Source organism: Urtica dioica, chromosome 7, assembly GCF_054948205.1.
Source record: "Urtica dioica subsp. dioica isolate 48M chromosome 7, U.dioica_male_clone48M_v1_H2, whole genome shotgun sequence".
In the NCBI taxonomy this organism is placed as follows: Eukaryota; Viridiplantae; Streptophyta; class Magnoliopsida; order Rosales; family Urticaceae; genus Urtica; species Urtica dioica.
This window is the reverse complement of record NC_142762.1, coordinates 34,530,268-34,543,759: the sequence shown is the minus strand read 5'-3', so window position 1 is coordinate 34,543,759 and position 13,492 is coordinate 34,530,268. Positions and strand designations below refer to the sequence as shown.

The 13,492-nt window shown below is 36.3% G+C and overlaps 2 protein-coding genes and 1 long non-coding RNA gene across 3 annotated transcripts; 2 read left to right on the top strand and 1 right to left on the bottom strand.

Annotated features, from left to right (window-relative positions):
* Positions 1-225: 225 nt before the first annotated feature.
* LOC149391031 (DDT domain-containing protein DDR4) lies at positions 226-3,806 on the top strand. Its single transcript, XM_089620484.1, has 11 exons — positions 226-474; positions 591-701; positions 985-1,071; positions 1,206-1,243; positions 1,349-1,430; positions 1,530-1,636; positions 1,722-1,863; positions 1,945-2,037; positions 2,219-2,342; positions 2,883-2,925; positions 3,309-3,806. The coding sequence occupies exons 1-11, from the start codon at positions 316-318 to the stop codon at positions 3,784-3,786; spliced, it is 1,464 nt and encodes a 487-aa protein (XP_089476610.1). The 5' UTR covers positions 226-315; the 3' UTR covers positions 3,787-3,806.
* Positions 3,807-3,906: 100 nt separating this feature from the next.
* NAGK (N-acetyl-l-glutamate kinase) lies at positions 3,907-5,134 on the bottom strand. The gene has a single exon (XM_089620485.1). The coding sequence runs from the start codon at positions 5,049-5,051 to the stop codon at positions 4,062-4,064; it is 990 nt and encodes a 329-aa protein (XP_089476611.1). The 5' UTR covers positions 5,052-5,134; the 3' UTR covers positions 3,907-4,061.
* Positions 5,135-9,812: 4,678 nt separating this feature from the next.
* LOC149391029 (uncharacterized) lies at positions 9,813-10,679 on the top strand. Its single transcript, XR_016300385.1, has 2 exons — positions 9,813-10,041; positions 10,298-10,679. It is a non-coding gene; the product is annotated as an uncharacterized LOC149391029 (long non-coding RNA).
* The last annotated feature ends 2,813 nt before the right edge of the window (positions 10,680-13,492 follow it).

The window sequence follows — 13,492 nt, the reverse complement described above, 5'->3', positions numbered from 1 at the left end:
GTGTTTCGTTTACCACATGAATTTCGATTTCGACAGATCTGGTCCGTCCAATAGCCCACGTGGTGGCACTTCAAAGTTGAATATCGACGAGGGAGAGAGAGAGAGAGTAGAGATGTAAAATAGACGAATGGATTTAACCCTAGCGATTTAACCTTTAACCTCAATCTCAGGTCAAAAAAGCACATATTTTTTATTTTGGCGGGAAAAATCACTTCCCCTCAAAAACCATCTCTCCTATTCGTCCCTTCTTCTTCACAACTCTCTTTCATTTCCCCTCTTTCGGAGCTTAGGGAGAGTTAGAGACCCTCTTCGATAATGGCCGTCGAGAATCGTCGGGAGAGAGATTCCGATGGCGGAGGAGAAAGGGAGATTCTGCAGTCGCCGGAGAAGAAAGACGAATGCGGAGGACAGCGCGCGGAAATAATGGGGTTGCGGCGGCGATGGGAACTCGCCACCGTCATCGACTTCCTCACCGTAAGCCAGCGACGATCGCTCGTTTCTTTGCTTATTAGGACCCTCGATTTTATTACATTTCTATTTATACCAAATATATTCCAGAGATTTGAGCTTTTTTTACGTTTATTATTCAGGTTTTTGAAGAGGTAATAGGGAAAGATTTGAAGATATCGGCGGATGATATTGAAGAGGGTTTGATAAGCCCTAACAGCTCGCTTGCTAAGCTTCACATTGTTCTTCTAAAGGTTTTATTTCTGTGATCTATTTATTGATTTCTTGCTCTCAGATTGTTCTTCGCTACTAACTAAGGTTTATTTGATACTGGAGCTGAGTCTCTAAACCAACATTATTTTAGGGTATTAGGCTGCTTGATCAGTGATCGTTGTCTAGTATTTCTCTTATGATTTTTTTATTCCCATTGATTGTGTCGATCAGAACAAGGACAAGCCTCAATCTGTGATATATAATATATATTTTTTTAAAATTTTCACTATTAGTCACTAATCATATAAGTTGAATTGTTCATAGGGGATACCGCCAGTACATAGATCTTTAAATGGTTCCGATGCATGGATCACGGTGCTTTGCAAGAAACTCGATCCGTGGTGGCCGTGGGTGAGTCGTTGTTAGGAACAAATAGTTATCAAGTCTGTGACTTTATTCATATGCAAAAGAAGAGATGTGAAGAAGAAAAAAAAAACCCCTTTATTTTGTACCCAACTTTTAAACATTATTTGCTATGTTGTCAGGTTGCTGAAGGAGAGATTCCACTCAAAGCTGCTAAAGGGTACATGTCTTTTTTGCTGGCCTTTGTTTTGTTTTGTTTTGTTCAAATAGCCTGAATGTAGTGTTTGCCTTGATTTTAAGCCTGAAATAAATTTTGCTTGTGCAGAGTTGAGATATCTGGGTACAAAGAGCTCAGTCCCACAAAACGGTTACTGCTGTTAAAAGCTCTTTGTGAGATTAGAGCTGATGTATAATTTTCTTCTCTCTCTCTCTCTCTCTCTCTCGTTTGTTTTATGCTTAATTTTTGTTTCGACAACTTAGAGAAAGAAATTCTTTTTGGTTCTCAGCAAGATGATGCAGTGGATTATGTCAATGATGCTCTGAAGCAAGGAACTGAAATTTCATCTTTCCGAAAAGATAAGATAGCAGGAGATCAGAGTGGGACTTCTTTCTGGTGAATAATTGTTTCAGTAATTATTTTTCAAAGCTCCTATGTAACCGAGGCTCAATTTTAATCATTTTCGCTATATCTATGCTAGGTATGAAGGAAATACACGTATGGGTCGTAGATTGTACAAAGGTATAACTGCCAATGATACGACCAAGGAATCCGCATCTGAGCCCCTGAGTTTCAATTGGGAAACGCTGGCCACCAATCTGGAGGAATTTCAAAAAATTGTGGTAAGAACATAAAAAAAAAAATGTATGTCTTTTACTAGACTATGAGACGAGTCATATCTTTTATCTTATTGGATATGGCAGGATGATTATTCATCGAGCAATGCCGTGGCAGAAACTGCTGTTAGAAGGTTTGTTGAGACTGAAACAATCCCAGCTCTTGAAAAAATTCGGAAGGTAAACTTCACAACTCCTTTTGACATTGTAAGAACCCGTAAATTATCGGAGTTGAGATGGAATCACCAAAAGAAAATGAAAAAATGGAGATCAAGATATCAGTTTAGGGAAAGAATAAGAAGTCCTTTTGTTTGTCTAGTCATCGGTTCTTATGGTAAACATAATTAACTCCATTCCACAGAGAAAAGAAAACGCAGAGAGAAAGAAACAAAGTCAAGCGATGCTTCTGAATCAACCGAGACCTGTTTATGCAGACAGAACTACTCGCTCTTGTCGCAATCGTAGGCCTGTAAACTACGCATATGGTAATCTGCACATTTGTTTCCATTTAATAAGCATCTATTAAACTATTATCTTTTGATTTCACGCACTCTTCCTCCGATTATACTGTACATATTAACATTCACAATGCTGATTATTGTGCTAATTTGCCCCAAACATCGAGCCAGATAGCCCGCTATGTCTTTTCACCGTGCATTTGATCACCTTGGCTTGTTAGAATTGAAAGAAGTTGATATTCGATGATTTTCGTTCTCAAAGAAAGCTCAATTTATGCTCTTTTGCAACTAAGCAAACATTTATCTTTTCTCATCAAGAAAAAAAAAGTGTGTTTTGTACGTATTGATCCTCACGATTTGGTGGTTGCACGATACAATTCTTGATGTGCTTATATGTAGACACATAACCTTGCATCCAACTTTCTTCTTTTTTTTACTAACCTGCCTTATGGATTTACTAGAAACACAAACAAATAACAGTAATCTGCAACGGCTTATTATTGGTCCTGTTTTTTTTTAGAATCAACCTCTTCTATGAGTTTCTTACTCTCGGTTACATATGTGCAGAGGATTATGACAGAGTCATGAAGGAGGCAATTAGGCTAACGAGGTAATATAGTGCTGTTTATGTCTGTCTCAACTTGCATATATTAAAACTAAATCATTTGATACTCTCCAAAAAGTGATTCTTATTGGGATTTGGATTCAGACATTACACGTTTGTTTATTTAAGCAGCTAAACATGATCTACCCAGTCATTATTTTGTTTAGTCGGACAAAAATCAGACCATCCGGTGATTCTCCAGACTGAATTCAACATGATCTACCCAGGACGCCCTTGATTAAAATCTGAAATCTACATTTCATTGCTCTAAGGATTTTACTGGCCTTGTTAAAATTTCGAGTCTAACTCCTTAAGCCTAATGATTCAACAACTCAGCTTTCAATAAGCCTTATTCTATCATATTAACCTCGATTAATTACGTGGTTCAGAACTGAGATCAAGCCGAGAGACCAGCGAAGAGAAGAAAGCGAAGACAGCAAGAGCCGAGGAACGGTTCCCACGTCCACCAATGGCGCCCCAGAGAGAAAGAGAGGCTCCGAAGACAGTTCCGGAAAAAGTGTCTGCTCGGAGGACAAGAGTGTTGACAGAGCAGGTAAATTGAAGGACGAAGAAGACGACGGAGACTACACTTTCAGCGGCAAAGGGGTCGTCAGCGACAGTGATTTCAGCGACTCTGGCGATTCCAAACCACACGAGAAGAAGATCAAGCAAGCGAGCCGTGGCGCCCCAAGACATTTCGGGATTCGCTGGAGCAACAGACTAACCGGAGTAGGAGGAGAAACCACCCAGTCTTTTGCAGACAACGGAAACTCGGGCACGAAAAACAGGTTGAGACAAAGACCCACCCTCAACTCTGCTCTTGCGGACCCTCTCATCGTCCCCGATTCAGAAGAAGACAACGACTAGACGAACAATACTCACTAGCCTAGAAACAAGACTCAACCCCCTTTTTTGTTGCATTAGTTTTTTTGTAGTAAAAAACTTATTTTCTTCCGTCATCAAAATAGCCAGCGTTTTGTAAAGGAGTCACAGCAAGAACCAGTCTTTCTGCTAATATATATAATTCCATGGTACATCTTTTCGCATATCAAAACCAATAACAAAATAGGGAAAAAAAAAATGAATCATAAAAAAGCCGAGTACTTCCACCAAAAAAAAAAAAACTTAAACCTTTAGACTCTCTAGCCGGTGATCATGGTCCCGGCGCCCTCATCGGTCATGATCTCGAGCAGAAGCGAATGTGGGACCCGGCCATCGACAATACTAGCCGTACGAACCCCCTGAGCCAGCGATCGAACGCAGCACGCCACTTTGGGGATCATCCCGCCCCCGATCGCCCCGTCCTCCACCATCCTCTTCACCCCTTTGATATCGATCTCCTTGACGAGGCTCCCCGGGTCGTCCCGGTCGGCCAAGATCCCCGCCACGTCAGTGAGCAGAATCAGCTTCTCCGCCCCCAGCGCCGCCGCCACCTCGCCCGCCACCGTGTCGGCGTTGATGTTGTAGTGCTGCCCGAACTCGTCGTCCGCCACGGAGGCGATGACGGGGATGTGGCCGCCGGCGATGATGGAGGACAGCACGGTGGTGTCCACCCTGGCGACCTCGCCCACGAACCCGAGCTTGGCCGCGTTGGCGCTGGGACGGGCGGTGATGAGGCGGCCGTCCACGCCGGAGAGCCCCACCGCGCGGGCCCCGGCGCGGTCGATGAGCGAGACCAGCCCTTTGTTCACTTTCCCCCCCAAGACCATGGAGACGATCTCCATTGTGCGGGCGTCGGTGACGCGGAGGCCGTCGTGGAAGACGGGCTCGATGCCGACGCGGCGGAGCCAGAGGTTGATCTCCGGCCCGCCGCCGTGGACCAGGACCAGGCGGAGCCCCACGCAGGAGAGGAGGACCAGGTCGTTCACCACCGAGGCTTGGAGGGACGCGGACTTCATGGCGGCGCCGCCGTATTTGACCACTACGGTCTTGCCGCGGAACTTCTGGATGAAGGGGAGGGACTCTGAGAGGATGTCGACCCGGAGCTGGCCCGGGCTCTGGGAGGAGGGTGAGGCGGCGCAGGCGGAGATTGGGAGGAGGCTTCGGCGGCGGAGGGCGACCTTGTGGATCGCCGCGCCGGAGGAGAATGGGGTGACGGGTTTTGAATATGACAGGGGTTTCGAGAGAAGCATTTTTTTTTTACCCAGAGAAGGGTTTTTTGCAGTGAGAGTGAAGTGGTGGGAGAGTCAACTCAACTGCGGAACTACTTTGCTTCTTTACTAACTAACCGAGGCACGTGTGTTGTGTTTATGTATAGTAGAAGACTAGTGCTTATGAAACGCGTCTGTGTTTGAAGCGAAATATTCTATAATGTTTGGCAAATAAAAGGTGAAAGTTAGGGTAAACAGATTTTTAGTTTTAGTTATTATAATATAATGACTTTCCTAAAAAAGATTAAAAAAAAAAATTGTTATGATGGCACGATATATGATTTACTCAATCGATATTTTGTGAGAATAATTTTTCAACTAACCAACCATATAATTGCTTTTAAATATAGTCTAAATTTTATTTTATTTGATAAATAGTTCAATTTTTTGAAGGCACGTTTATACTTTCATTCTTATAACACTTTTTTTTCTTCTCTTCCATATGAATGAGAAGAATGATTATATGAATTTTTATCTACGATATTTTTTTCTTTTGTAGCAGATTCGTTTTTTTATGGTGATTTTCGAGTTATTATCTCTAATCATTAAACCATCATTGGTTTCGGTTTTAAAATCCTCATTGATTTCTTTTCGATTTTTCAAGTTTATGATTTTTTTACCCATAATCAGCAATTCTTCTTATCAACATTGTTTAATTTAAAATTTTCGTTTGCAGGTTCATTTTATAATCAATTTGAATCTTTTTGTCTGAGATATTTGCTATGATTTTTTAGTTAACTCTGCAAATTTGTCAAGTTTAAGTAAATTAATGTATCAGGAGAAGAGTTAATTTAGGGACGGTCTAAACAACTGGCCTAAATAGCCATTCTACTTTAAATTATAGCTCAACTATTAACATTTTTAAAAAAGTAGTCAATTTGTTATAATAACATTCTAATATTCCAATAATACCCTTTAAAGTTAATAAATTAACTGTCATAGTAAATAAAATTAACAATAACAAAAAAATAGTAAATCTCATTAACGGTAACAAAAATAAAACAACAGTAAATCTTATTAACGGTGACACGAACAACAATAAATCTTATTAACCGTAATGAGAGCAACAGTAAATCTTATTAACCGTGATAAAAAGAACAGTAAATTTTATTAACTGTAACAAGAACAACAGTAGATCTTATTAACTATGATAAAATCAACCGTAAATCTTATTAACCGTAACAAGAAGAACAATAATCTTATAACGGTGACACGAACAACAGTAAATATTATTAATCGTAATAAGAACAACTGTAGATCTTATTAACAGTGTTAAAAACAATAATAAATCTTATTAACTGTAACAAGAACAATAGTAGATCTTATTAACTATGGTGAAAACAAAAGTAACAATAATAATTTTATTAACCGTAACAAGAACAACAATAAATCTGACAGTAAATCTAATTAACTGAAAGTTAAACAACATTTTCCGCATTGCATTTCTTATGTTCGATTTCAGTACCAAATATAATCATAAATATAATCATTCTTCTTCAGATAGTCGAGACACATTTTTGCCATCTTACCCCTCATATGTAACGATATCCTGTTCAGAATAGTAACGCTTAGTACTAGCTTTTCTTAGATAAAACACACAACCATATTTCATTCAATCCAATTTCCAAAAAAAATTAAAAATCATGCAATCAAATAATCATAAGACAATGCCATAAACTGACAGAATCTAATGTCAAAACAGAGCTAACTTATTAATAGAAGATAAAAAAGTACATAGAGGATAGAGCTATTACCGGAAGCCTCATTTGAACTGAGACGATTCTCGAACGTTGAGAATAGGGTAAACTGTGCCATTTTCTAAGATCTTGAGAGGTTAAGCAACAGTCCCGATGAAGCTCGCAGAGTTCCACCACTACCGACGCCATGGGACCGTACTTATGCGCTGGAATTTGAGCTTGTGCCTACAGACCGCGCTTTTACCTTCTTCATTTTTGTCTTCGAAGTCTAAATTCGAAACTCTAGGATCGCCATACGAAGAAGACGATGACGAGGAGGAGAATGGAGATAAGAGAAATCGCAGCTGCGAGAGACGTGGAATCTGAATCTCGAATCGGAGGCAAAGGCGAATCGCGATCGGGGTCATCGCCGCCATCAACATACCGGCAAGTTTTATTTGATTTCAAGCTTTTCATCGCCGCCGTGTGAATGAGACGAAAGTTTTGTCTGAGTCGACTCGGAAGTCGGAATCGGCGGCGACAAGTTGGAGAGGAAGCGATCGAGGTCGAGATCTTCTTCAATGGCTGGGAAGCCCTTTGTTGACCGAACGCCATAGACAACGACGGAGCTCTGAACGCCGGAGAAGAAGATGGAGTTCTGAACATTGGATTCGTGTACGTCGCTGGCAAAACAGACTTCTACACAGATCTGGTTAATTGGGAAGGGCATTTTAGGTACAATTTTTTTTGGCTAATGTTTTAATAAAACACAAACCTTGGCTATTATTTTAGAAGACCTCTCATTAAGTGGCTACTTGTTTATAAATCTCTTAATTTAGTTTACCATTTAAATTTGATTATAATTTTATTGATAGATTTCGTGATTTCATTTAAAAAAATTCATTTGCAAGCTTATTATATATGATCAGTTCGAATCGTTTGGTCTAGAGTTTAGTTATGATTCTTGCAGTTAATTCTGAAAATTTTAAGTTTGTTCAATCAATTAATTTACTAGAAGAGTAAATTCAATTTATCGTTTGTATTTTTATTTTTCATCTTATTGATATATTTCATGACTTAATTTAAAAATATTCGTTTACACATTCTTTTTTTTTTCATGGTTTCGCCTAGTTTTCTAAGTTCATGTGAAGATTTTTTGGGTTTTACAACATAGAGGTGTATTATTGTTTTTATGATTTCATTTGTCTAGTTTAGTAGATTTTAGTATTCTTTGATAGGTTTGATTTTTGTTTTTTTTCAACTAAGATGTTGTATTGTTAAATTTAGGATATTTTTTTTTGGTAAATTAAAGTTTATAGAATATTTAATTTTATTTAATTATTAATGTAATATCATCGTGCTTTACTTTTTTGAAGCAAATGCTTATGATTAATTTTGTACGATTCTTCTGCTTATGATTTTTTTTTTGTCTTCACAAATTTGAACTTCTTTCATCATTAACAAAACATTAACTTTATTAGATTAATTATTTAATAAAGACAGTAAATTTCTATCAACTCATTCGTAGATTTGAACTTATTTAATCACTTGCATAACATCAACCTTTTCAGGTTGATCAATTAACAATATAGGCATAAAACAACACAGCTTTAATCACAACCAAAAGCAACATGCATTATGATCATGTAAAGCGTATTATAGAACATGTAAAATGAAATATTTTCAGATAAATTAATTAACCCACGCCCCACCTTTTGATATACTCGGAGTTCTCTTTCGAAACCTCGGTGTTAGCAAAGACCTCATTCTTCAAAATGTGGTACAAAAGCCTCGAGCTCGTCCATGAGAAACGTGCAAGCGCAGAGTTAATTAGATTGACACGGACAAGCTTGTCTCTCTCAGCCAGTCTGTGGGCCAGCTCCATCGATTCCACTACCCACGAACTCCGCACTTCCAAGCATATCGACTTCAACAACTTCACCATAAAGAAAATTCTTTCAGGCCAAAAATTACCACTTCACGTTGATTTCAAAATAAATAAATAACTAACCTAATTTATTTAGTAAATTATGTTTACAGATTATACATAATCTAAATTTTTCATTAAGTAAATTGATTAACCAATAAAACCTCAACATTCACGTTTACAAAATCTGATTTATATAGAGTTGCTAATTAATTAACTTATATACCTAATTCACGTAGTCAACTTGATGGCGGGTCTGAATCGGCATCGAAGAAGAGAAGAGATTGCGTCGACGAGGCATCGTTGGAGAAGAGGCGGTGTCAAAGAACGGCTAGTGTCGAAGCAGAGAGGTCGGGTTGAATAAGAGATGAAGTTGATGTCGTTTTTTGTGTTCAGCTTTAATCGTTTGTGTTGGCAAATAGTCCCACATAGAGAAAGCGGACTATAAACATAGCGTTAATATCAGCTTCACAGAAGGAAAGAAATCAGCCGGGTTTAGTAGTGTAGACCTATTACCAAACGGGGCATTAAAGCATTCGAATGGTGTCACGTGCGTTTGGGTGAACCCACTGTCACGTGACAACACATCAGACGAATATCTTTTTAATTTTTGTTTCTTTACACTTTTTTTTTGCTTGTTTATTTACAACTTAGGAATTGCTCTTTAGAAATTTGTAATTGGCTGACCATAGGGAGAAGGACAAAAATATAAATTAGGGTAATTAAGCTAAATAGCCTCTTGAAAATAAGCAATTTATTTTTAGTCAATATTTTGTTAATTAATGGTAAATAGCCATGTGGATTTATTTACAGCAAAAATAGGACGATACTACCCTTAGTTATTCCCGTCCAATTTGTATCAGCGTTATTAGGATAATCAGTTAAAAAATTTGGTCATTAATGATAGAGAAAATCGAGGAGGTAATTATAACCGTATCATGCGCTCACACTTCACATGCAACCACTCTCATTTATTGTTTTTAAGAAAAAAAAAAAAAAGGCTTCTTCTTCCTCTTCCCGTCACTCTCTTTCTCTTTCTCTCTCTCTCAAAAATTTCATTTCATTTTTTTTCCTCAAAACTTCAATTGACCATATCTCTATCATTTGAGCTCCGATTTGGGTGATTACAAGTGCTATGAACTCGTGTCAAAGAGAGGTTCAAGAAAACATCCATCATGCTTGCTAAAAATTTCGGTTCATTGTCGTGGGAGTTCGCCGGAAAAGACCTCCGCCCCAATGTTGAGTTTTCCGATCACCGGAGGGAGGTGGTGTTCACCGCCGGTATAAAAATGAAGTTCATGACATCGGTAACAAAAGCCCTCATGAAATTCCTCCGATCGGTGGTCGGAGATGCTCCGTTTTGCTCGAGGTACGTTATGGAAATAAAAAGGGCTAGATCTATGTTGATGTGTTGTAATTTTGATGAAATTGACTTCGTCATGGTATTTAGAAGGTGAAAATGTGTAGGGTGGGACTAATGGCTGATTGTATGTTCTTGCTTGGTTAAGCTTTGTCGTTGATTTTTTTTCTCTCGTGCTCCCTGTTTGGTCTGACGGGTTTGGATGAATTGAAGCTGTTGAATTGATTTTTGTTGGTTAAAATTGAAGGCTGAATTTCAATCGCAGGCTCGGGTTATTCGGCAAAGTCTGGGGTGTCGTGTGTCGGTGCTGAGGAAGGCGGATTTAGTTCGATTTGTTTGAGAAGCGGTTAATATTAATATTTTTTCTCTCGTGCTCCCTGTTTGAATTTTCTGAGAAGAGAAGAATCTGCGTCCAAAGGTCCCGATCGATATTATGGACTCCGCGAAGAACAATTTTTTTTTTTTTTTTTTTTTTTACAGTATGTTCGTGTAAATAGAAATCATATTTACAGTATATTCGTGTAAATACAGAGCTTATTTACAGTATATTCATTGTAAATACAAAGCATATTTACAGTATATTCACTGTAAATACAAAGCATATTTACAGTATAATCGTGTAAATAAACTGAAAAAAATTCTGAAAATATTTGGGCACGAAAATTCTGGAAATTATGAATATGGAATACAAAATAATATCAATGATTGAAGAATATATTTACAGATTTTATTCATAATGAATTGCAACGAAAATAGAAATTAATTACCTAAAGTCAACGCTGAAATTTTCCAAATACATAAAAATTAATTGGCTGAGAACTTTCAAAATTTGCTCAAAATTCAAATTTCAAATTTGAAAACTTCCCTATTCGGTTTCAATATTTAATTCGATTTAAAAAAAAAAAACTTCCTAATTAAAATAGCGTAAGGGCAAAAATGTTAAACTAATTCAATTAATAAGCTGCCACGTAAGCAATATGGCTATTTACGGGAAATTAACGAAATGTTGGCTAAAACGAAATTGCTAGTATTTTAGATGACTACGCAGCCAATTATTTGTATAAATTATGATCCCCTGCGGTTTTAGTCGGGGCTATATGCTAGCAAATTAATTATATGTAATTTAGTTGAAATTTTACATGATTACAATTTGAAGAATTCAGCTCAAAGATGAAAACAACCTTCTTTTTCTTTTTCTTTTTTTTGAAAAAAAAAAACAACCTTCTTCAATGATGCCTTTCTCACTATCCCACCCATTTTATTGGCTATTTCATGGTTTTTTTTTTCTTTTCTTCTTATGTATTAGTCTGTACATTAATGGGTTCCCTATAAATAAATCATTACGTTTCTGAATTGTATTTTTTTTTCTTATTATTTTTCTTCTTATGTATTAATCTTACTAAAATAAATAAATAAACATTTTTTTAAAACAAGTAAAATAAAAGAGTAAAATTATTACGTTTACTTAAATATCATCTCTCTCTCTCTCTCTCTCTCTCTCTCTCTCTTCTCTCTCTCTCTCTCTCTCTCTCTCTCTCTCTCTCTCTCTCTCTCTCTCTCTCTCTCTCTCTCTCTCTCTCTCTCTCTCTCTCTCTCTCACTTAGTATACCAACGTATAATATAACAATATATACACTTTTTTTTTGAAATTTTACATATACACATTTTTTAAACCAAAAATATATAAAATGCAAATATATTAAACGATGCATAAATCTAAAAGCATAATTTTACTTATACATTTTTTTTTTAATTAAAAGAAGCCAATATGTTCTACTAAAAGTTGGAAACAAAGCGATTGATTACAATAAACACTTCTAAATTTATGATTACGCGTAATATAATCTATTTATTTAAAAGAATTAGATTGTTTAGTATATAACTAAATTAGTTAGTTACAAAAAAAAAAAAATTATAACGTATCTAATAATAAGAGGCAAGCAAATTTTTAAATATTTTTTTTTCACTCTGTTACGTGTCTATAATGTTTTAAATTAGATTATTTTCTTAATTATTTTGTTACATTGAAATGTTGTTGCTTGGAAAACAACACTCCTGTAATTAATATTAGCTGCAACAAAATCATATTAATTTTTTAAATTAAACTATTTATGTTAGATGTAATTAGCTAAAATTAAACTTATAAATAAAATACATAGCTCACATATTATATGAGTTAAGCATTTTATTAACGAAATAGTAAACTAATGTATTTTTAAACTAATTATGTCATGAATTTAATTTATGATAAGACTTAAGATCATCATATTAAGATTATAATTAAGCTGTTTCAGAATGAGTTTATAAAAATCGATGTTTGCCACTAAAATTGATTAAATAGTAAAAATTAAAAAAATTGTACTATAACTAAGTGTCAATAGATTTTTTGACATATCAAATTTAAACATATTAAAGCATTGTTAGTATATTTTTCGGCGTTTAACCCCGCTGCAACGAAGACGAACAAACTCGTGTTGCCTTAAAAGAAAGTGCGTTTTGTCAAAAAAAAAGAAAAAAAAAAAAAGAAAGTGCATATCCATGGAGAAATTCCATTTTGTAGACCCAAAAGTTATGAAAATATCTCAATTAGACTTCATAGTTGAGAAATATCCAAAATTGAACTTTTATACCAATTTTGGACAAAATTACCCCCAATCCATTAAAACCCCTCTCTTTCTCATTCTCACTCACACTCACTCTAAAAAAAAAAAAAAAAAAAAAAAAAAAAAACTTCCACCTCTCTCAACATCCGACGATCTCCTCTCAAAATCCGACGAGACCCGACCACCACCTCCACAAATCCGACCTCAACAACCGAAATCCGACCATCTCCGATCATCATCTTCAACCACCATCATCTTCAACCTCTCAATAACTCAAGAACTCAACCACCACCATAAATGTCAAAAAATGCTAGTTTTTTTTTTTTTTTTTTTTATGTTTTTTTTCAAGGTTTTAGTTGTGTAGGATGATATAATGCAAGATAAGTAGTTATTTAAGTTGATTTATCTGTGATTTAGAGGTAAAACTAAGTTTTAGGGTTGTCAAATTTCTGGAAATTTTGGGTTGAAAATGAACCCGACGAGATCCGACTGGATCCTACGGCCTTCAACACCCGTGTCCGATGGGATCCAACCGTCTCCGACGAGATCCGACTGTCTCCAACGAGATCCGACCACCTCCGATGCTATTTTTTTTTTAATGTTTTTCAAATTTTAGTTGTGTTTTTTAAGTGAAGGAAATTAATTACGTTATAAAGAATGAATGATATATATATATTTTATAATTTATTAGTTGATTTTTTTAAATTATTTGTTATATATTATGTGATTAATCTTGTTATAATTCGTGTTTTAGGACAAATTGACGTTTTTATGTGAGAGTAATTTTCCGTTGTTGTGATAATCATCTCTGTCATGCACGTATACTTCATCATCTCGATCGGTGATTATCAAATTCT